Source organism: Mus musculus, chromosome 13 (assembly GCF_000001635.26).
Source record: "Mus musculus strain C57BL/6J chromosome 13, GRCm38.p6 C57BL/6J".
NCBI lineage: Eukaryota > Metazoa > Chordata > Mammalia > Rodentia > Muridae > Mus > Mus musculus.
This window is the reverse complement of record NC_000079.6, coordinates 67662188-67687256: the sequence shown is the minus strand read 5'-3', so window position 1 is coordinate 67687256 and position 25069 is coordinate 67662188. Positions and strand designations below refer to the sequence as shown.

The 25069-nt window shown below is 38.5% G+C and overlaps 1 protein-coding gene across 1 annotated transcript; it reads left to right on the top strand.

Moving 5' to 3' along the window:
- The first annotated feature begins 3744 nt into the window (after positions 1-3744).
- On the top strand, positions 3745-19816 carry Zfp738 (zinc finger protein 738). Its single transcript, NM_001001187.3, has 4 exons — positions 3745-3854; positions 13569-13695; positions 14164-14259; positions 15646-19816. The coding sequence occupies exons 1-4, from the start codon at positions 3819-3821 to the stop codon at positions 17766-17768; spliced, it is 2382 nt and encodes a 793-aa protein (NP_001001187.2). The 5' UTR covers positions 3745-3818; the 3' UTR covers positions 17769-19816.
- The last annotated feature ends 5253 nt before the right edge of the window (positions 19817-25069 follow it).

Sequence of the window (25069 nt, the reverse complement as noted above, 5' to 3'; positions counted from 1 at the left end):
TAGACTGTACCGAATTTGATTTAACTAAGAGTTTTCAATCAAGGAACAAGGTTTGCATAACAGAACCTTTTAAATGTAAGAGGTCCATGGTAAGCTTAGAACTTCGAATATAGAATTTAGTATTACAATACATAGTAACATACCAAACCTCAACACATACACATATTGGAAAACTAACTATGCTCAGCTTTGTTAAATCCTTGTGGTTGCTGACAAGACCCTTCACTGCAGTCTTCAGGGGGAGGACATACCACTCATGATGTCACTCTAAACAGACATGCCAATCAAATGTCCAGGTGAATGTACTGCTTGTTGACTCTAGTTTTTCTAAGTTGAGGAATCTGTTCTGATCCCTAGGCAAACACACTCCCTAGAGAAGAAGAATTGGATAGGTGTAGTCTCCCCTCCCCCAGCCTGAAACCTGCTTGCTCAGGGGTGGAGCTTCCTGCTCATTCGTTCTGCCACGCCCACTGCTGGACCTGCGGCTTTGCTGTTCTGAGCCGTGCACGTGGTCACCCTGCTATTGGACCCCAAGATTAATTGGCAGGAATCGGCCCCCTTCCCCTGCTTTATAATTGCATGCGGAACAGTAAAATTGAGCTTTGATCAGAATAACTGTCTTAGCTGCATTTCTTTATCTCGCCACCTAGCCCCTCTTCTCTTCCAGGTTTCCAAAATGCCTTTCCAGGCTAGAACCCAGGTTGTGGTCTGCTGGCTGGACACAACATTTGGCGAACCAACGCGGGACTGAGAAACGGCAAAGGATTTTTGGAAGAGACACTGCTGGTTCGGAGCTCCATGAAATAATTAAAGGATAAAGGAAATTCATACCGGAGAAGGTATGGGCTAAGCTGAGACAGCGTTAAACCCGAGCGCTGGTTCACTTAGGTTCAGCAGTGAAGCTTAAGAGGAGCTGGGTAACAGGCGGTAGGCCGTGGCTCTCCGAAGCTACATTAGGCGTGAGAAAAGAAAGGGTTTATTAAAAGGAAATTAATAATCAGGCGGATTGCCGCAGTTAATAAAAACTGCATCATGAGGGAGGAAAATGTTCCAAAAAGCAGAGAGAAATTTCTCTCTGGGCCTTATAGCAGGAGTACTCTGTTCCCTTTTGTGTCTTGTCTAATGTCTGGTGCACCAATCTGTTCTCGTGTTCAATTCATGTATGTTCGTGTCCAGTCTGTATGAATGAATGTTCTATGTTTTATGTTGGATAATAAAGATGGTATAAAAAACTTTATCTGCAAAGCCGAGAGCTGCCACGTGTTTCAGCCAGGAATCAGACACGTGGCAGGAGGGCCCCTGCTGGAAAAACTGTTCGTTTTAGGAAATAAGGGCGAGTGCACAGCCTCTTAGTTTCGGAGTAAAAAAGCTGATAAATGGTTTCTGACTAATGTGTTTGAGAATGGTAAAGTGCCTTTTATTCTATGATTGTAGCTAGAAAAATTAATATTCTCTGATTGGTCTAAATGTAACTGCTTCATTTGGTTCTTTTTTATTGATAATGTGCTCTGCATGTTTTCACATCCAGCTCATAAGTTGTTGGTTAAGATTAATAATTGTTACATTGCTATAGATGGTTAGTGTTAAATTTGATAACTCAAGTTTAGAGTCCTTCCGACACGTGGCATAAAGCAGGCCAAGAGGCTGGGTTTCTAAAGATATTTCTAGTTTAGATAATAATTAATGTGGTTCCTATCCTAAATAGTAAAATTTAAGATAAGATCTAAAACAATGCCTCTTTATTAAAGCAGTAAAGCTTGCTTTAATAGGTATTCATAAGTATTAATTGGCATCCAAACTTCGTAATGGGATAGTAATGCTTCTAATATTGATTTTAAAGATGATAAATTGTTTTAAACTTGGGTTTTGCTTTCCCAAGGTTGTAGGTATTATCCTAACCTTGCACAAGAAACTTAAAAATTATGGTTAAAACTGCCAGAGTTCCACTGACTTCAGCCTGCAGTTTCATTGCAAATTTAAGATTTTCTACTCACCCATATATTGTTAATTAAGATTATTACAAGAGTAATCATCTTTTGAAAGCACTAATACAGCTCACTTCATACAAAACTGTGACAGAGTTATCTAGTTATGTTTGTCTTTGTGAATAGATTAGACAATCACTTTGGCTATAGTTGCTGCCTGGCAGGAAACTGCAGTACGGGCAATTTTTTCACAACACTAAAGTTGTGAAGAACATTTTAACTGTAAGTCATCTTAAGAAAGAGTATCAAACTTTAGAGGCGTAGACGGTTACATTGTTCCTCTAGAATTGGTCCTTATTACAGGAGGGCCAAGATGCTCAGATTAAAAAAAGTATTTTACCTTTGAGTCAATGCAGGGCTCTGGGCAGCCCCAGAGCGGCTTGTGGCCTTCTTGTGTTTTGCAAACAGTGCCTGAGAAAGTTTTTCCCTGTGTCCAAGAAAATTTCTTTTTAACAGTGTTGCAGATCTATTCAGATGTTTAAAATAATGCTTAAATTCAAAGAGTTTTGCTTCAGGTGAACTGTAATCACTAGAAAATTTTGCCTCTAGGTATGGCTAATGTAACTTTACCTTATGTAAGAAAAATTTTTATTGTTTCTGCTTCTATACTTGAAGCCAAGAGTTTTAATCTTTCAGTGTATATTGTTTCCTAAGTGGAAAGTATTTTATTAACTAATGCTTCTTAAAGGAAGTTTACCTTAAATCCTTGCTCTCACCCAAAGGATTCAGAGACAATCCTTTTATTACTTAGGGATTTCGCACAGTCTCTGCTCTGAAACAGCTTGCTTTTGAATTATTGTGCCTCAGGGAAGTATGAAATCTTTTCTGTAATGCCATTTGTAGCTTTAACTCAAGCATGAACTACACAGGAATAAACCTTCCCACGAAAAGATGGGAATTCTCAATACTCCAAGTTTCCAGTCTAACTTCTTTAATACATCGACCTCGTTTTACAGTGATATGAACATATTTCTGATACCTTTATATTCCAGGAGGAACGATCTCAGTGTTCTGCTTAGGAGAAGTGAGGGAAGTACAAGGCAGCTACCAGTAATGTTCAAGTATTATCAAATGTGAATGATGACAGGATCAGTGGAGACAGGAAAATCAATAAAGAACATCAAACCAAACACAGAGGGAAATTGAAGAGCCAGTACACACACCATTGTGATCCTAGGAGCTGTGCCCCTCCTCTTGGGAGAGATTCAGAGGAGGAAAGCAAGTGCTCAGAAAATACTTGGTGGTGACTCACTTTGATTTCTAATTCTGTCTTAAGTACCTGGGATGGTTTCGATAACATCTTAAAGAGATAATGCCCACTCTTACATTATCTTCCTTTTTCATATTTTAAGTAAACCATGAAAGCATTAATTTTCCACTCCGTAGTAAGATGCTAATAAGTAGAGATGTGCTTTTTAAAAAACCAAAAACAACAATAACAACAAAAAAGATCCGAGCTTTAAACTCACAATGTTTTAGAAGAGATAACAAGGAAATGCGATAAACATTACTGTGAAACTCAGCTCACAGGCTAACATCGCGTGCTGTGACCAAAGACTTTTTTTAAAGCCCAATTTCCCTGTGGCTGCCCACATGCTGCAGCCTGTTTTTTTCTAACTTCAGCTGCCCAGAGCTGGGCTGCAAGGCAGGCAATGCACAAGACCTCTTCTGTGGGTCCCTGTAAGTCCTTCCAACTGACTTGTGGGAAGTGTAGTCCCGTCCCTTGTGAGGTCATCAGAAAGGGCCCTCGGAATCGAGCTTCCTTAGTCTTTCTTCAAACTTCACTCCTCAAATGTATGCAGTTGTCCTCAGCACTACATCTGGATTTCTGACATGGAGGTTGGTGCAGGGAGCAGCGCCATCTTTCAGGTCTGAGGGGCTGTGCAGGGTGGCAGGTAGGGCACGGAGGGAGCTGGCTCGGGCTTATTGAGAGGCAAGAAGCTGCTGACCTGGAGATGCTGTGCTGACCTAGGCTGGGCCGCTGCGCCTGGGCACGGGTTTGAAGGGGAAAAGACTGAAAACAACAGGATGGCAAGGGCAGGCTGGGTCAGCTGCCTGCCTGTTCCTGAGATGCTGACAAGAGCGCACTCATCATTACCTAGCTGGCCCGTTCTCACGTGACTGTAGTCAGATTCTCAGGACATACAGAGCACTTGACATGTAGCACCCTCTATACGTTATGTCTTGGACACCACTCCTGGTTTGTGCTCAAACAGCTTCCTAAAGTTCCTAGTGTCCAAGGAGCAAGAATCCTGTGAGGGAGGGCAAACTGTTGTGTGGGATGTTAGTTCCTGTTCCTTTGGAACGAATTGTTAGACTCACGGATGCCCTGATTCAAATAAGATTTTCTAATAGACACCTTTGTGACCTGAATGCGACAATACATGGATATAAAACCACAAAATAATCTTGTAGTTGGTATGAACCAGTGTTTGCACAATCCAAATAAATAGGATTTTACACTAAAGATTAAAAATCACTAGACAATAATACCTCAACAATTCTGAGTATGTGTTGTGTCCAAAATTTTGACTCCTTTTCAGATGTGAGAGACTTGACTTGGTGTGATGAGAAATGGCAGGGGGGGCTAGAAAGTCTGAAAGGGAAGGGGGAAATGGCTCTGCTCATCTTCCAGGCTCTGTACATTGCACTCTAATCTGCAAGGATCTGTACATTGCTCTCTAATCTGCCAGAGTCTGTACATTGTTGTCTCTTCACTTGCTTTTCTTCTTTGTGTTCATGTTATCAGCATTGTCTGAACTCTCTTAAATTTTCCTTTATCCCTTAATGTGACATTCATGTTTACTGACACACCCTTCTTAATAGTTTTAGAAAAAATTCTCCCAAGTTTTTCAACTGTATTTGAAAAGCTGTAAGATAGAACTGGAGAGATGGCTCAGTGGTTAAGATATCTGGCTGTTCTTCCAAAGGTCCTGAGTTTAATTCCCAGCAACCACTTGGTGGCTCCCGACTATCTATAATTGGATCTGATGTTCTCTTCTGGTGTGTCAGCAAAAGAATGCTCAAAGAAAGAAAAGAAAGAAAGAAAGAAAGAAAGAAAGAAAGAAAGAAAGAAAGAAAGAAAGAAAGAAAAATACTTTCGGTCTTATGGTTTACACATAGTATGTTTATGATCATTCAAAAATGCACAGTTCTCCTCTTGAAAGGTTAAGAGAATAGTTTAGTACAGAGCAATTTGAGTAGCCATGATCTGAGGACATAGATTTAGTTTAAACCAAATTCCATACTCTAACATGGAATCAGTTTCATGATTGTACACTCAGGAAGAGTGAGAATCAAGCATCCTCCATTGGGCCCTCCTTTTTATTTAGTGTGTCTGGGTCTGTTGATTGTATCATGGATATCTTCGTAGCTAATATCCACTTATAAGTGAGTATATATTATGCATATCCTTTTGGTTCTGGGCTAAGTCACTCAGGAAGATGAAGTGCAAGTTTCTAGTTTCTTTAAATTCAGTTGTGTCACGTAATGTTTTGCTGGAAGCTGTCTCGTCAGAGGGCATGTGATGTTTTGCTGAGAGCAGATGCTTGAGAACGTGGGTGATATTTAGAAAGAAGATAAATAGCACCCCACAGACAATGAGAGGATGCTTCTGCATTGATAGGACCTGCAAAGCTCTGCTGGTCTTCACTACATAGAGAGAAATGCACCAAAGAACTTCTGTGGGATTTTGGCTGCTTCTACTGATTCATATGAATTCAGTGGTTCCTTGTGCTTTCTGTTGGATCTTGCTATGTGTCCTGATTCATGCTTGATGTTTTGTAATTGGACTGGACTGCTGTCTTAGTCGGGGTTTGTATTCCTGCACAAACATCATGACCAAGAAGCAAGTTGGGGAGGAAGAGGTTTATTTGGCTTACACTTCCATAGTGCTGTTCATCACCAAGGAAGTCAGGACTGAAACTTAAGCAGGTCAGGGAGCAGGAGCTGATGCAGAGACCATGGGAGGATGTTCCTTACTGGCTTACTTCCCCTGGCTTGCTCAGCCTGCTCTCTTATAAAACCAAGATTACCAGCCCAGAGATGGTCCCACCCACAAGGGGCCTTTCCCCCTTGATCACTAATTGAGAAAATGCCTTACAGTTGGATCTCATGGAGGCATTTCCTCAACTGAAGCTCCTTTTTCTGTGATAACTCCAGCTGTGTCAAGTTGACACAAAACTAGCCAGTACAATTGACCCCTTGTCAACTTGACACACAAACACATCACTAGTAAACCTCAACCCTTAGTTTCTTATTCATCCCCAAGTTTAAAACATTAAAAGTCAATCGCTTTAAAATGTCCAATATCTTTTATAAGCCAAAGTCTTTTTACAATTAAAATTCTCTTAACTGTGGGCTCCACTAAAATAGTTTCTTCCTTCAAGACTGAAAATAACAGGGCACAGTCACAATCAAAAGCAAAAATCAATCTCCAACCATCCAATGTCTGGGATCCAACTCACGATCTTCTGGGATCCTCCAAGGGTTTGGGTCACTTCTCCAGCTATGCCCGTTGTAGCACACGCGTTGTCCTCTAGGCTCCAGATGCCTGTACTCCACTGCTGCTGTTCTTGGTGGTCATCTCATGGTACTGGCATCTCCAAAACACTGCATGACCTCTTCAATGGTGGGCCGACAATTGCAACTGTGGCTGCACCTTCACCAATGGACTTCCATGGCCTCTCACAGTGCCGAGCCTCAGCTGCTCTGCGTGACCCCTTCATGCCTTTAAAACCAGTACCACATGGGTGACCCTTACACGTTACCAAGTCCTGCTGCAGCAGGAGTACAACCTTGGCTATCTCTGGAACACAGCCTCTTTGTGCTTTGAGAAAACACTTCCCAGATGATGTTTCCTCAATGATGCTGGTCTCTTCTTAATCACCACTAATTTCTTAGCTCCAGCTAACCAGCATCAGTAGTCCCAGTAATGCAAAGTTTTTGCTTTGGTAGTTCTGGTATCTTGTTAATCACAGCTGATTCTTCAACCCCAACTAACCAGAAGTACAGAATATCCACAATCAAAATAGCAATGGCCCTGAACAGGGTCTTTAATTTTCCCTCTGAAATTTCACAAGCCAGGCCTCCATCTTCTGCACAGTTCTCAACATTATCTTCCAAGCTCCTACACAACATCTGACAGCTCTTAACAATGAATGGATCTTCAAGCCCAAATTTCCAAAGTCCTTCCACAGTTGTTCCCAAAACACGGTTAGGTTGTCACAGGAATACCCCACTATGCTGGTACCAATTTGACTTTGTCAGGGTTTCTATTCCTGTACAAAACATCATGACCAAGAAGCAATTTGGGGAGGAAGGGGTTTATTCGGCTTACACTTCCATACTGCTGTTCATCACCAAGGACGTCAGGACTGGAACTCAAGCAGGTCAGGAAGCAGGAGCTGATGCAGAGGCCATAGAGGGTTGTTCCTTACTGGCTTGCTTCCCCTGGCTTGCTCAGCCTGCTCTCTTATAGAACCAAGATTACCAGCCTAGAGATGGTCCCCCATAAGGGGCTTGATCACTAATTGAGAAAATGCCTTACAGTTGGATCTCATGGAGGCATTTCCTCAATTGAAGCTCCTTTTTCTGTGATGACTCCAGCTGTGTTAAGTTGACACATAACTATCTCGAGTACAATTGCTGATATCCTGACAACAAATATTGGAACTACCCCAAGGAACTACTTCTAAATAGGGCCATAACCCCTGTTTTCTATTTATCTTTTTTGTCCCCAACCACTGGTATGTGGGCTAGAAAGAAGGTTGAAACATTTGAGAACTCTACTTAAAGTAAGTTTTGAAAAAAGTCTACGTTTTCTAGTTCCATCAATTTGCCTGTAATCTTCATGATATCCTTGTTTTTAATAGCTGAGTAATAGTCTGCTGTGTAAATGAATAACAATTTCTTTATCCATTGTCCCTTAGGGATATCTGTGTTGTTTCCAGTTTCTGGCTGATATGAATAAAGCTGCTACAAATATAGTTGAGCAAGTGTCCTTGTGGTATGGTAGGACATCTTTTGGGTATATGCCCAAGAGTGATCTCTCTGAGACTTGAGGAAGAGCTATCCCCATTATTCTGAGAAACCTCCACATTGATTTCCATAGTGATTATATAACTTAGCATTCCCACCAGCAAGCAAGGAGTGTTTCCATTGCCCTACCTATATCCTTGCCTGCATGTGCTGTGGGTGTAAGGTAGAATCTCAGAGTCACTTTGATTTGCATTTCCCTGATGACCAAAGAAACTTGTTAAAGTGTTTCCCTCTGTTGAGAATTCTCTGCTTAGCTCTGTACCCATTTTTTAACTGGGTTATTGGGTTTGCTGCTGTCCAACTTCTTGAGTTTTTTAATATAATTGCATATCAGCCCACTGTGAGATTTTGGGTTGCTGAAAATCTTCCCATTCTGGAGGCTGTCAATATGACAGTGTCCTTTGCTTTACAGAAGGTTTCCAGTTGCATGAGATCCCACTCATTAATTGTTTATTTTAGTGCCTTAGTTATTAGTGTTCTGTTCAGTAAGTTGTTCCTATACCAATGCATTCAAGGCTACTCCCCACTTCCTCTTCTATTAGACTTAGAGTATTTGTTGGTTTGGTTTTTTACAGTTTTATTTTGTATTTATATGAGTGCACTGCAGCTCTCTTCAGACACACATTAGAAAAGTGCATCAGATCCCATTACAGATCGTTGTGAGCCACTATGTGGTTGCTGGGATTTGAAGTCAGAACGTCTGGAAGAGCAGTCAGAGCACTTAACTGCTGAGCCATCTCTCCAACCTGTGTATCTGGTTTTATGTTGAGGTTTTTTGATCCACTAGGACTTGAGTTTTGTGCAGAGTGATGAATATGAATCTATTTGTGTTCTTCTACATGCAGATATCCAGTTAGATTGCCACCATTTTTTGAAGATGCTTTCTCTCTTCCAATGTATGATTTTGGCTTCTTTGTCATAATTTACGTGTCCAGAGGTGTATTGGTTATTTCAGAGTCTTCTGATCAATTCCCTTGGTCAATCTGTGTGTTTCTATACCAATACCATACAGGTTTCTTTCATTACTCTTTCTCTGTAGTTCTGCTTGAAATCAGGGATTATGATACCTGTGGGAGTTCTTTTGTTGTATAGGACTGTTTTTTCTATTCTGGGGGGGGGGGAGTTGTTTTTTTGTTCTTTTTTAATATGAAGTTGAGAATTGTTCTTTCAAAGTCTGTAAAGAATTGTATGGGAATTTTGATGAGAAGTGCATTGAATCTATAGATTGCCTTTGATGAGATGGCCATTTTCACTGTGTTAATACTACTTACCCATGTGCATGAGAAATCTTTCTATCTTACGGTATATCCTTCACATTCATTCTTCAGAGACATGAAGGTCTTGTCATACAGCTCTTTCACTTGATTTGTTAGAGTTACACCAAGACATTTTATATTATTTGCAGATATTGTGAAGGGTATTATTTCCCTGATTTCTTTTTTAGCCTCTTTATGGTTTGTATAAAAAAAGGTTACTGATTTTTTTTTTTTAATTTCTCAAGGCAGGGTTTCTCTGTGTTCCCCTGGCTGTCCTGGAACTCAGAAATTTGCCTGTGTCTGCATCCCAAGTACTGGGATTAAAGGCATGCACAACCATGCCCAGCAATTTTTTTTTTTAGTTGATTTTTTTTATCCAGCCACTTTGCTGAAGGGATTTATCAGCTCTACAAGTTCTCTGGTAGAGTTTTTTGTTTGTTTGTTTGTTTGTTTGTTTGTTGGGGGTGTCACTGATATACTATCATATTATCTGTAAATAGCTATACTTTGCATTTTTCTTTTCCAGATTGTATCCCCTTGATCTCTTTTCCTTTTCTTATTGCTCTGGCTATATATTCAAGTATATATCAAGTAATATGTTATAGAGACATGGAGAGAGTGGACAGCCTTGTCTTGTCCCTGATTTTAGTGTAATTGCTTTAAGTTTCTCTCCATTTAAGTTGATGTTAACTTAAGATTGGCTTGCTGTATATTACTTTTATTATGTTTAGGTATGCACCTCATATCCCTGATCTCTCCAAGACTTTTAACATGAAGGGGTTTTGAATTTTCTCAAAGGGTTTCTCAGCATTGGAGATTGTCATATAACTTTTGGTTGTCTCATTTTGTTTATATAATGGAGTAAATTGACAGATTGTCATATATTGAACCACCCCTGTATTCCTGGGATGAAGACTACTTCATGGTGGATTATGTTTTTGGTGTATTCTTGGATTTGGTTTGTGATCATTTTATTGAGTATTTTTGCATCAATATTCATAAGGAGCTGGGCGTGGTGGCGCACACCTTTAATCCCAGCACTCAGGAGGCAGAGGCAGGCGGATTTCTAGGTTCGAGGCCAGCCTGGTCTACAAAGTGAGTGCCAGGACAGCCAGGGCTACACAGAGAAACCCTGTCTCGAAAAACCAAAAAAAGAAAAAAAAATATTCATGAGGAAAAGTGGTTGAAATACTCTTTCTTTCTTGAGTCTTTGTGTGGTTTAGGTATCAGGGTGACCACTATTGGGTTTACCAAGAGAGACTGCAGGCTGGTAGGGAGCTGGGGTTGAAGGTTCAAGGTTACTTTCAGACCCCTATTTATGTTCTTCCACTTCCCTAATTATTGCCCCACAATTCTTCCCAATTTCCCCATGCACTCATATGTAACCTCCATTCCCTTTCTTATGCTCGCAAACAGCATCCCTGCAGCAGAATACCAAGGCAGGGGAGGAAGGAAGGCAGTCTGCCCAACACAACTCACTAGTAGTTGCTTGTTCAAATGGGGGGAATCTGATGTCCACTTGATTGTTTTAGGCATATTCAAGCACTAGCACAATTAGGTGTAAACTCTTCTGGTGATAATTACCTCAGTACTGTAAGCACAAAAAAACATACCTAAATGTCCTAGAGGAACAAAGTTAGCAAAATACATATCATAAGTGACTAAGTAGACTAGTAATCAGCTCTAAGCTTTGTATGGAAAACAGAGTTTACATTCCTTCCCTTGAAGAAACATTCCTCTAGTCTCACATTCTGTAGCACTTACACCCTGAAAGCATATTGGAGTTTGTCCAAGACTTTTCTGCCCCTCTTGAAATGACCATGTGTTTATTGTCTATAAGACTATGTCATTTTTTGCATTTATTCGCTTGCATATGGTGAACTATCCCTGCATTTAAGAGATAAAGCCAACTTGGTCATGGTGGATATTTCTGACATGTGTCTATATTCTCTTTGCAAAGTTTTGTTGTTGTTGTATATTTTTTTTTCTTTTATAGCCTTTTTGAAGATCAATTTATGCCATTGTCTGGAGGTTGTTCTCCTTCATCTATGCCTGTTGTTATCACCGTGTCTAACATTTCCTATATATTTCCTTTCATTGTCTTTAATGGCATTGAGATGTTTCTTCATACCTTTAAGAGATGTTTGTAGTCTTTGATGAAGTTTATGATTGTACTTCTAAAATTTGGTTCCTAGTGTTCATCCTAAGTAATGTGTATTGGCAAATGTTTCTAGAAATCTTGTAGGATACTGAATGGAAATTCCAGCGTGATGTTTTATATTGTTTTTCTATGAAATCTGGTCATATGGTTTATAGGAAAAAAATACAGGCATGACCTACCAGTCAGCGTACATACTGCAAAAGTAATTGTTGTTTTATTAATTTTGTGTGTCTGACTCTATTCCTATTCCTTCCTCTATTCTTATCCATTATGAAACATCTCTATATTCCTTAACCCAATACATTATTTTTCTTTATATTCTTCTTTTTGGTAATTTTGAGGTTATCTTAATGTGGTCACAAATGAACATCTTTAATTTGAATGAATTAATTACACATAAAAGTAAAAGACTTAGGAAATTGCGGCACACAGTTTCTCTCTGTTCTGCTCCTCAATTCACTGCTTAATTTGTGGTATTATTTGGTGATGTTACTGCATGCAATATGGTCATTTGTAAAAATATGGATTATGTTAGATTTGTGAACACAGATCAAAAAGAAGAAAGGCAGGAAAGAGGTTGAAAACAACAGTTGAGGCTGCTTATTAGTACACAAACAGACAGGCACCAGCTCTCCTGGAAACATGGGATGGGGTTTATGTTAAAAAAGGAACCTGGCTTGAAACTTTTAAGACACGCAAGGGGCTTGCGAAAGAGGAAGTGGGTCCTGCTTCTAGGAGCCCCATCCAGGTTTCTCCTTTCTGGTATTGTCTGCTTAAGCTAGACAGGTTTTCATGCTGTCCTAAAAACAAACAAACAAAGAAAGAAAACATTCCTCTGTGGGTTGTAGCAGACAAATAAGGTCAACTGTATTCACATAGGAATCCTGATTTTAAAAGCAAGACTCTTATCAGATGGGAAAGGACATTATTGTTTTAGTCATAAATAGACAAGTCTCTCATGCTGTGTGACCGTACTTCTTGTGCCTTCTGACTGACTTACCTATACCAGGTGCTTGTCTGCCTGAAATCACGGGCACAGATCTTCTATGCTTTATAGTAAAGGAGGATTGCTTTCATGTCTGAGAGATTGTCTGATCCTCTGTAACTGGAGTTATAGACAGTTGTGAGTGGCCATGTGGGATGTAGTAATCAACCCCATGTCCTTCGAAGAGTAGCCAGTGCTCTTAACTGCTGAGCCATCTCTCCAGCCTCAGCACACTGTACTATAGTTGCCCTTGTTGTCTCCTGTTTATGGTCCTTAAAAGTGTTAGACCATAGAAGATTGTCAGACCTTCTGTCATCCATGTCCCATAAAACAACAGCAGATGAGGAGAACTTTAGGGATATTACTTACCTATATCAGAAGTCGTTCCAGTTCTCACTTAGGGCCACCTTTAGACTTCTGTGAAGAAGCACATGATGCCTCTTTGTATTTATGTTATTCTTGATGGTTCTAATTCGCATAGTATATAAGTTAATTGTGGTTGTCTCTATCCCAGTTTAGCTTCCAAATGAGTGAGGCTCACACTATGATTTATTTATTTGGCTTTTGCTCAATTACTTGGGAATAATGCCTAATCTATTTTTCTAAAGCTAGACTGGCTACTTCTCCAGCTGTGCTCCCTAATTCCTTGATGATTGAGACTTTCCTGAATTATTTCTGCTCCATCAGTGTTTCCTGGGGGTTTAGGGATCACTTCAGTTGGGCATATGCTACTGATCCATCATGTCTCATGGAGACCTCATGTCCTCCCGTCTTCCCCTTCTCCCTGTTTCTCCTCATCGTGATTCTTTTTTCCCCCTTTGGTTTTTGAGACAGGGTGTCTCTGTATAGCCCGACTTTCATCATGATTCTTACTTTGACTCCCAGCCTGATCATTGAAGCCATAGTACCCTCCATTTTTCTACATAATTGGCTGTTGCCAGTTTTATTTAACTAATAGTTTTAAATTTGAGAGCAGGGTTTACACAGTAAATGCAGGGGTTGTTTAGAATTTGTTTGTCTTGTGGGAGCCAGATCTTTAGTATAGATTTAGCATTTGAACACATAGCAGCACCAGACCAAATCCCAAAGGTGTGTTATTCTCATTCATTCTCTCTCTCTCTCTCCCTCTCTCTTTTTTTCAGGAAATGCTGTCATTCAGGGATGTGGCCATTGATTTCTCTGCAGAGGAGTGGGAATGCCTGGAGCCTGCTCAGTTGGATCTGTACAGGGACGTGATGCTGGAGAATTACAGCAACCTTGTGTTCCTGGGTAAGGAGAGCTTTCATTAATTGTCAGCATGAAATTCCTCCTTTTGTACAGTATCTGATGGGAGCCTGTGCTTCCAACAATATCGTTTATAGGACTATTTTTAAGAAAATTTAGAATTATTTATATACCTTACAACTATTTCTTCTGGTGTTGGTTCCTCCCTGCATCCCCATAAGTCTCAGTGTTATTAGAATGTAAGTGGTACACCTTACAGAGACTGTCACACACTTCAGTTTTAAAAGTTGTACTTATAAATAAGGACATGAAATAAGGGATATGAAGCTCAGGACACAGAAGTCCTAAGTTTCTCCTAAGGACTCTGGTGTGCCCATCAGAAAACATATGAAAAATGAATCCTCTATATTCCTCTATTGTATCATCTCATTGATTATATACACAGTCTGGAAAGGACCATTTTATTTTCCAGGAAAATACCCTAACAATGTTGTTTCCTTTTCCCACAAACAGGTCTTGCTTCGTCTAAGCCATATCTGGTCACATGTCTGGAGCAAATACAAGAGCCTTCAGATGTGAAAAGAGGAGCGGCTACCTCTATGCTCCCGGGTGTGTTAGGAGGAGGGAATCAGAGAACAGAGTGGGAAATTCTAAGATCTAATATAAAGCCATTAAGACATAATATTGTGGTATAAATCATCTTTTAAAGCTATACTTTTCTGTCTTTTTCTTTGAAAGGAAATTATCTAATGTTAAGGATGCTTTGAATCTCATAAGCTTTGTTTTCTTCCACCATGATATTAACTTGTGTTCCCCAGGACAGCCAAAGATCTGTTATTTCTAAGTAGTCTTTAACTCTGATGTTTATTTTTTAATATAAAATATAAAAAATGCATTTAAAAATGTGTACATACATTCTTAAAAGTGAAGATTTGTCTCTGTCCCTGCCTAGCTCCAAAATGAAAGGGACTGAAACTATAAGATTTATTTGATAAGATTCACAAGACAATTACCTGGCAATTAATGATCAGTTCTAATCTAAGTTAATCTGGCTACCTCCCAGCCAAAATTCTCAGGATACTTGCATTTTTGTATTAGTCTGGCTCTCTGGGCTTTGTGTGTCTTTACATTATGTCTCTCCAGACCCCGTCCTCCAGGTGAATCCTTTCCTTCCCTCCTGTCCCTCTCCTTCTTCTTCTCCTCCCCCAGCCCCAGCCTTCTCTTCTTCCCTGGGCTTGCAGATGTCCAACTCTTTCCTCTCTACAGTTGGTCTTTTGGCTTGTCAGTTTTCTTGGCAAGTTAGAGACTGAAATGGGATCAATATTTACACAAACTTCATAAGAGAAATTCTTAGAATACATATTACGTATCATGTGTGGATGGCAAGTAGATATGAGGCAGAAAAATCAGTGTTTGAATAATACCAGGATAATGTTCACATACTGCTCAAACCCACCATGCCTAAAGATATGCATAAGCTTCTTTCTTGAACTCTTGAAAATTTATTATTGATAACTTCATAAACTAAACTCTATACTAATATATTTATATCTATATCATATATATTTAATATATTATATAATATAGAATATAGAAATATTGTTTGTTCTGGTGTATTCAAAGGTAGACCATTCTATATTTTGTCTTTATCTAGTTATGAGATTTCTGTATTTCTGTTAGGAGCTGATTTGTATATACATAATGGGTTTTCTTAGCTGATATTATGTTTTGCTTACATTTTAATATTCTTTTGATTAATATTTTTGGTTCCATGTTCTAAACAGTCATGCTCTTCTTTTAGTACAAGGTGACATGATTTTCACTTATTCTGTGATTTAACTTAGGCTTCATTGAATACAGGTTTAGAAATTTGAATATAGGTTATCATTTATAAAAAAATGCAACTATGAGTAAATGTTTGTTATTAAAAAGAAGCATTATAAATTTACGGAATTTTGCTCTACCTTCACTAATTTCTCAATCATTCCTCACCAGAAAGAAAATGCTATAAGTGCAAAGAGTGTGGCAAAGTCTCTGAGTGGACAAAAGTGTTTCAAAATCACCAGATGCTTGATTTAGGAATGAATTACTACAAGTGTGAAGAATGTGCCAAGTCCTTCCATAGTCCATCATTAAGTTCTGAAGAGAACAGAATTCATGCAGGAGAAAAACCTTACAAATGTGAAGTTTGTGGCAAGGCCTTCTGCATTCCATTATTACTTTCTAAACACAAGATAATTCATAAAGGAGAGAATCTCTACAAGTGTGAAGTGTGTGGCAAGGCCTTCCAACATCCATCAAGACTTTCCAGACATAAGAAGATTCATTCAGAAGAGAAACCATACAAGTGTGAAGTATGTGGAAAAGCCTTCCACTTTCCATCATTACTTTTGGTACACAAGAGAGTTCATACAGGAGAGAAACCATACAAGTGTACAGTATGTGGCAAAGCCTTCCATTATCCATCAATATTTTCTAAACACAAGCGAATTCATACAGGAGAGAAACCATACAAGTGTGAAGAATGTGGCAAGGCCTTCCACATTTCATCATTTCTTTCTAAACACAAAATAATTCATAGAGGAGAAAAACCCTACAAGTGTGAGGTATGTGGCAAGGCCTTCCATTATCCATCAAGACTTTCCAACCATAAGAAAATCCATTCAGGAGAGAAACCATTCAAGTGTGAAGTATGTGGGAAGGCCTTCCGCATTTTATCACTCCTTTCTAAGCACAAGATAATTCATACAGAAGAGAATCCTTACAAGTGTGAAGTATGTGGCAAGGCTTTCGATTATCCCTCAAGACTTTCTAACCATGCAGAAATGCATACAAGAGAGAAACCATACAAGTGTGAAGTATGTCAAAAGGCTTTCCGTTCTCTGTCATCATTTTCTAAACACAAGAGAATTCATACAAAAGACAATTACTATAACAGTGAATTATGTGGCAAGGCCTTCATTTATCCTTCAAGACTTTCTAAACATAAGAAAATTTGTGCAGGAGAGAAGCCCTACAAGTGTGAAGTATGTGGCAAGGCCTTCCATGTTGCATCACTACTTTCTAAACACAGGACAATTCATACAGGAGAAAAACTCTATAAGTGTGAAGTATGTGGGAAGGCCTTTTATTATCCATCAAGACTTTCCAACCATAAGAAAATTCATACAGGAGAGAAACCATTCCAGTGTGAAGTATGTGGGAAGGCCTTCTGTTTTCCTTCATCACTATCTAAACACAAGAGAATTCACACAGGAGAGAAACCATACAAATGTAAAGAGTGTGGAAAGGCCTTCCGCTCTCTGTCCTCACTTTCTAAACACAAGAGAATTCACACAGGAGAGAAACCCTACAAATGTGAAGAATGTGGCAAGGCCTTCCATTATCCATCATTACTTTCTAAACACAAGATAATTCATACAGGAGAAAAACCCTATAAGTGTGATATATGTGACCAGGCGTTTCATGTTCCATCAAAACTTTCTCATCACAAAATAATTCATAGAGGAGAAAAACCCCACAAGTGTGAGGTATGTGGCAAGGCCTTCCATTATCCATCAAGACTTTCCAACCATAAGAAAATCCATTCAGAAGAGAAACCATACAAGTGTGAAGTATGTGGGAAGGCCTTCCGCATTTTATCACTCCTTTCTAAGCACAAGATAATTCATACCGAAGAGAATCCTTACAAGTGTGAAGTATGTGGCAAGGCTTTCGATTATCCCTCAAGACTTTCTACCCATGCAAAAATGCATACAAGAGAGAAACCATACAAATGTGAAGTATGTCAAAATGCTTTCCGTTCTCTGTCATCACTTTCTAAACACAAGATAATTCATAAGGAAGAAAAACCCTACAAGTCTGACATATGTGGCCAGGCGTTCCATGTTCCATCCAAACTTTCTCATCACAAAATAATTCAGACAGGAGAAAAACCCTACAAGTGTGAAGTATGTGGCAAGGCCTTCTGCATTCCATTATTAGTTTCTAAACACAAGAGAGTTCATACAGGAGAGAATCCCTATAACAGTCAAGTATATAACAAGGCCTTCATTTATCCTTTAAGACTTTCTAAGCATAAGAAAATTTGTACAAAAGAGAAACCATACAAGTGTTAATATGTGGAAAGTCGCGCCACTTCCCATCATTACTACTAATACACAAGAGAATGCATACTGGAGAAAAACCCTACAAGTGTGAATATTGTGGCAAGGACTTCCATTATCCATCACTACTTTCTAAACACAAGTGAATTCATACAGGAGAAAAACCATACCAGTGTGAAGTGTGTGGCAAGGACTTCCATGTTTCATCATCACTATCTAAACACGGGATAATTCATATGGGAGAGAAGCCATACAACTGTGAAGTATGTGGGATGACCTTCCGCTTTTCATCATCACTATCTAAACACAAGAGAAATCATACAGGGAAGAAACCCTACAAGTGTGAGGAATGTGGCAAGGCCTTCCATTTTCCGTCAGTACTTTGGAAACACAAGATAAGTCACACTGGAGAGAAACCCTACAATTGTGACTTATAAGGCAAGGCCTTCCATTACTCATCATTACTTTCTAAATATAAGATGAGTCATACAGAAGAAAACCCCCACAAGTGATATATGTGGCAAGGCCTTCCATTATCCTTCAAAACTTTCCAGCCATAAGAAAATTCATGCAGGAGAGAAACCCTACAAGTGTGACGTATGTGACAAGGCCTTCCATTATCCATCATTACTTACTAAACACAAGGTAATTCATACAGGAAAAAAAACCCTCAAGTGTGAAGTATGTGGCAAAGCCTTCCATTATCCCTCACGACTTTCCAAGCATAAGAAAATTCATGGGGCTGGAGACATGGCTCAGCAGTTAAGAGAACTGGCTGCACTTTCAATTGTGCTGTCCTGGGTTCAAGTTCCGGCAACCACATGCTGGCTCACAGTCATGTATGATGGAATCTGTTTCCCTATTCTCGTATGCAGGGGTACATGCAGGCAGAGCACTCATGTACATAAAATAAATGTTATTTACAAAATTGATAGTATGTTGCCTGGTGACTAAAAGTAAAATATACCAGAGACAAACCAACCCTATTAGTGGAAGCATGTGGCAAGGACTTCCAATGTCCAGAACTATTTTCTAACCACAAGAGAAATCATATGGGAGAGAAACCCTCCAATTAGGAAGTATGTAGCCTGTTCCTCTATTGTCCATAATTACTTTCTGAACACAGGAGAATACACACAGGTTAGAAACCCTACAATTGTTAAGTGCAAGTGAACTCCTGTAGAATTTGCCAGATTTTTCATACTCGTTTAATGTGGAAAAGACTTTTCTACAAATATACACCAGTGTTTACACAAGTTAACTCATAATGTGGCAACATTTACAAATACAAAGAATATGTCCAAGTGTTCAACAAAAACTTTAGTGATCATCAAAAATTCATTTTGTCAAGAAAACATACAAATCTAAAGAATGTGGCAAATACATCAGAAGTTCCAAAGCATGATCTGAACACCGGATAATTCCTACTGGAGAGAAACATTACAATTGTGGAGAATGTGGCAAAACCTATTACCAGTCTTCTGGTCTTAAACAACATTCAAGAATTCATCTGTGAGTGAAACCACACAAGTGTGAAGAATGTTCCAAGGTCTTTTGTACTTACTAAGAATTTGTGAAACACCTCATAATTCATACGAAACTGAAATGCCACATGTGGAAAATGTTGCAAACCCTTTATTAAACTTTCTTATATTTCTCAACACAAAGTAGTTCAAATGGGAGTGAAATAATACAAATGTTAAATATTCATAATATGTTAACACTTCTTCAGACACTAAAAGCTCCCTGCTGAATAGAAACCAGATAAGAGTAAGCAATGTGTGGTAAGTAAAGACTTTGGAATCATTCACACAATCATGCCAAAAGTAGAGCTGTCAGATTGTATGTTTGTTCTCTGGATTTGGGGCTGATCTTTCCTGGGTGTCTTTTGTTTCTTCTGTTTTAGAATAAGAATACTTATTCTATACCAGTGAGTAGTAAAAGTAGTCTCTTGTTCTTATGTTGTAAGAGCTCACACAAAGAGATTGCCTTGAGTGTCATGTGACACATGGACTGTGAGCTTTCATAGTGTTGTAATTATTAAATCTTGTATGGACCTTTCAAGTTGTTATTTTATTTATGAGATGAAAGTAAGGTTGGAGAAAAGGGAAGAAATGTTAAGATTAAAGCTTTGTGGCTAAAGCTAGCATGATGACTTTGGGAACAAACTTAATTGCCAACAAAACCTGTACCCATGTTAGTATTCCCAGTACAATGAAATGCAAAGGGGTAATTATCTCTGAATGTTGTCCTCTGATCTTCACGCATTGGCTGACATACATACATACATACATACATACATACATACATACATACATACACCCAGACAAAATAAACCTAGATTTATAACAGCAAAATTTCAACCCACAAAACGTCTACACAATCAACTCAGAGCAATTGATATTGATACAAGCTGCCCACCTAGATTGGACACATTGCCCTATTTTATTCTATGCTCTTTTATGATATTCATAGCTACCTGTGACTATTTCAAGCCACATGGATCTGGTTGGTCCTCTTCCTCCATCTTCTCTGTCCTTCTGTCTTTCCCCTGTCCTCTCTCTCTGAAACTCTTAGCTCCATCTTCCTATTTCACTGCCCATTCACAGACTCTAGCCTTATATTTCACTGGCCCTCACCTGCATATCAACAGCAATCCATAGTGTGCTCTATCAAAAAGCAAGATCATATGAAACTGTTGCTTTCAAATTATTATGAGCATATAGAATGAAACACTGCTTTAAACTTGTCAATGACAGTGTTCTGTAACTCCCATTTTGTGTAACATTTAATCAACAATGGAATTTTCTAAAGAATTTTTGTCTAAGAAGGTATTAAAAGGCAAAAATAAATAAATAAGGAGAAGTTAGTAGCTTGAGGGTAGGAGCTCTGCCTATTCCATCCATCTAAAGGTGATGTAGGCATTTTCCACTTCATCCGGTGTGTGTTTTCTATGGGAGTGACTCTTTTTTTCTCTGATTCACAAAGAAGTAAACTAGTATGTCCTTTTATAAAGTTCTTGGACCCCATTTTTTTTTCCATTTTTTATTAGGTATTTCGCTCATTTACATTTGCAATGCTATACCAAAAGTCCCCCATAGCCACCCACCCCCTCTCCCCTACCCACCCACTCCCCTTTTATGGCCCTGGCGTTCCCCTGTACTGGGGCATATAAAGTTTGCGTGTCCAATGGGCCTCTCTTTCCAGTGATGGCCGACTAGGCCATCTTTTGATGCATATGCAGCTAGAGTCAAGAGCTCCGGGGTACTGGTTAGTTCATAATGTTGTTCCACCTATAGGGTTGCAGATCCCTTTAGCTTCTTTGGTACTTTCTCTAGCTCCTTCATTGGTGGACCCCATTTTTTAATCGAGTCATTTGTTGTTTTGGAGGTTATCTCCTTGAGTTCTCTATATATTTTGGGTATTGGATGTAGGTTAGTGAAGATTTGTTCCCTATCTATAGGTTGCTGATTTCTCCTACTGACACTGTCCTTTGCCTTACAGAAGCTTTTCAGTTTCCTGAGGCCCCATCTGTCAATTGTTGATCTTAGAGCCTGAGTCATTGGCATTCCATTCAGGAAATTTCCCCTGTACCAATGAGTTCTAGGCTCTTTCCTACTTTCTCTTCTATGAGATTCCGTATATCTGGTTTTATGTTGAGGTCCTTGATCCACTTGGACTTGAACTTTGTACAAGGTGATGAATAGGGATCTATTTTCATTCTTCTACATGCAGGCCAGTTAGCCCATCACCATTTATTGAAGAAGCTTTCATTTATTGTATGGTTTTGGTTTCTTTTTCAAAAATCAAGACTCTATGTGTGTAGCTTTATTTTTGATTTTTCGATTCTATAGTACTCATCGACCTGGCTGTCTTTGTACCAAAACCGTACACTCTTTAATCACAATTCCTCTGTAGTACAGCTTGAGGTCAGGAATGGTGATTCCTTCTGAAGTTATTTTATGGCTCAGGATTGTTTTGGCTATTATTATTTTTTGTTTTTCCATATGGAATTGAAAGTTGCTCTTTCAAGGTCTATAAAGAATTGGAATTTTGATGGGGATTCCTTTTAAACCATAGATTGCTTTTGGTAAGATGACCATTTTCACCTTGTTAATCCTTGTTATCCATGACCATGGAAGATCTTTACATCTTCTGATATCTTCTTCAATTTATTTATTCAGGTACTTGAAATTATTGTCATACAGAACTTTCACTTGCTTGATTAGATTTACATCAAGCGATTTTATATTATTTGTAGGTATTGTGAAGGATATTGTTTCCCTAATTTCTTTCTCAGAATATTTTTATCATTTGCATGAAGAAAGGTCACTGATATCTTTGAGTTAATTTTATGTACAGCCACTTTGCTGAAGTTGTTTCTCAGCTCTAGGACTTCTCTGGTAGAATTTTCGGGGTCACTTATGTATACTATCATGCCATCCATTAATAGTGATGCCTTGACTTCTTCCTTTCCAATTTTAATCCCCTTGATCACCTTTTGTTGTCTTGTGGCTCTAACTATTACTTCAGTGACTATATTTAATGGATAGAGAGTGTTCAGCCTTGTCTTCTACCTGATTTTAGTGCAATTGCTGCTTCATTCCATTTATTTTGATATTGGATAGTGGTTTGCTGTACATTGCTTTTGTTCCATTTCGGTATGTACCTCAAAGTCTTGCTCTTTCCAAGACTTGGAGGGTTGTTGGATTTTATTAAAGGCTTTTTCATCATCTAATGAGATGATCATATGATTTTTTTAACCCCCTTTTGGTTTGTTTATATTGAAATTCTTTGAATCTGTGGATTACTTTGATGGATTTTTATATAGTGGGCCATCCCTATGTCCCTGGGATGAGGCTTATTTGATCATGCTGAATGCTTTTGTTGTATTTTTGGATTCAGTTTGTGAAAATTTTATTGAGTATTTTTGCATCAATGTTCATAAGTAAAATGGATCTTAAGTTCTCTTTCCTTGTTGAGTCTTTGTGTAGTTTATGTATCAGGGTTACTGTGGCCTCATAGAATGATTAAGGTAGTGTTCCTCCTGTTTCTATTTTTTGAAATAGTTTGGGGAGTATTTGGTATTAGTTCTTCTTTGAAAGACTAGTAGAGGGCTGGAGAGATGGCTCAGCAGTTAAGAGCACTGACTGCTCTTCCAAATGGTCCTGAGTTCAAATCCAAGCAACCACATAATGGTTCACAACCACCTATAATGAGATCTGTTGCCCTCTTCCGGTGCTTTTGAAGACAGCTACAGTGCACTTATAATAATAAATTAATCTTAAAAAAAAAAAAAAAAGGAAGGAAGGTAGGTAGATAGGTAGGTAGAATTCTGAACTAACAACATCTGGCCCTCACTTTTTTGTTTGTTTGTATTGTTTTGTTTTGTTAATGAATGCTTTTATTTCTAATGGGTTATGGAATAGCTTACCTGATCTTCATTTAACTTTGGTATGTGGTATCTGTCTATAAAATTATCCATTTTGTCTATGTTTTCCAGTTTTTTTGTGTATATGCATTTGTAGTAAGATCTGATAACTTAGTGAATTTCCTCAATTTTATGTCTTCCTTTTCATCTCTGATTCTATTGATTTGGATACTGGCTGTGTGTCTTTTAGTTTGACTAAGCATTTGTCTATCATGTTGATTTTCTCAAAGAACCAGCTCTTGGTTTTCATGATTCCTTGTATTGTTCTCTTTGTTCTAATTGGCTGATTTAGGCCTTGAGTTTACCTCTTTCCGGCCATCAACTCCTCTTGGGTGTGTTTGTTTCTTTTTGTTCTAGAGTTTTCAGGTGTGCTGTTATGTTGCTAATATATTTCCAATTTCTTTATGAAGGCACTTAATGCTATGAATTCTGCTAAATATTTTTCATATTAATACTGCTTTCCCAAAGTAACTCTGTGTCCCATGGGAATAGGTATACTGTGTCTTCATTTTCATTAAATTCTAGAAAGACTTCAAATTTTTAGTGTATTTCTTCTCTAAGTTATCATTGTGTAAACAGTTGCTCAGTTTCCTTGAGTATGTGTGATTTCTGTTGTTTCTGTTGTTGTGGAAATCCAACCTTGTTCTGTGGTAGTTTGATAGAATGCATGGTTTGTTTCAATATTCTTGTATCTGTTGCGGCTTGTTCTGTGTCCAGATGTATGGTCAGTTTTGGAGAAGGTTATATGAGGTGCTGAGAGGAAGGTATATTTTGTTTTGGCGTGAAATGTTCTGTAGTTATCTGATAAATACATTTGGTTCCTAACTTTTGTTAGTTTAATTGTATCTATGTTTAGTTTCTGTTTTGATGAACTGTCCATTGATGTGAGGTGAGGTGTTGAAGTCTCCTATGATTATTATGTGGGACTCAGTATTTGTTTTGAGCTTTAGTAAGGTTTTATGAATGTGGTACCCTTGCATTTGTGGCAACAATGTTCAGAATTGAAACTTCCTTCTGGTAGATTTTTCTTTTGATGAGTATGAAGTGTCCTTCCCCATCTCTTTTGATTCCTTTTGTTTGAAAGTTGATTTTATTGCCACTCTAGCTTGGTTCAGGGACTGTTTGCTAGGAAAACTTTTCCCCAGCCCTATACTTTGAGGTAGTGTCTATCCTTGTTGCTAAAGTGTGTTTCTTATAGGCAGGAGAGGGATGGATCCTGTTTACATATCCTTCTGTTAGCCTATTTCATTTTATTGAGAAATTGAGATTTTTGGTATTAAGAGATATTATTGACCAATGGTTGTTAGTTCTTGTTATTTAGTTCTTGGAAATGGTTCTCTCTCTCTCTCTCTTTCTCTCTCTCTCTCTCTCTCTGTGTGTGTGTGTGTGTGTGCACGCGCATGTGTGTGTGTCTGTACAAATGGAATAGTAGAAAGATATTATTAAGTTTAGTTTTGTCATGAGTATATTGGTTTCTCCATCTATTGTGATTGAATATTTGCTGGGTATAGTTGTCTGGTCTGGCTTCTGTGGTCTTTTAGGACCTGTAAGATATCTGTCTGAGATCTTCTGGATTTTAGAGTATCTGTTGAGAAGTCATGTGTCATTCTGATAGGTCTGATAATTTACCCTAGTCCCTTAAAATTTTTAATGTGCTTTCATTCTTTTGTACATTTGATGTTTTTCATTTTTGTGGGGTAAGAAGATTTTATTTTCTGGTCCAATTGATTTGGTGTTCTGTAGGCTTCGTTTATGTTTATGACCATCTCTTTCTTTAGATTAGGAAAGTTTTCTTCTATAATTTTGCTGAAGATGTTTTCTGGCTGTTTGAACTGGGAATGTTCTTCCTCTTCTATTTCTATTATATTAGGTTTGTATTTTT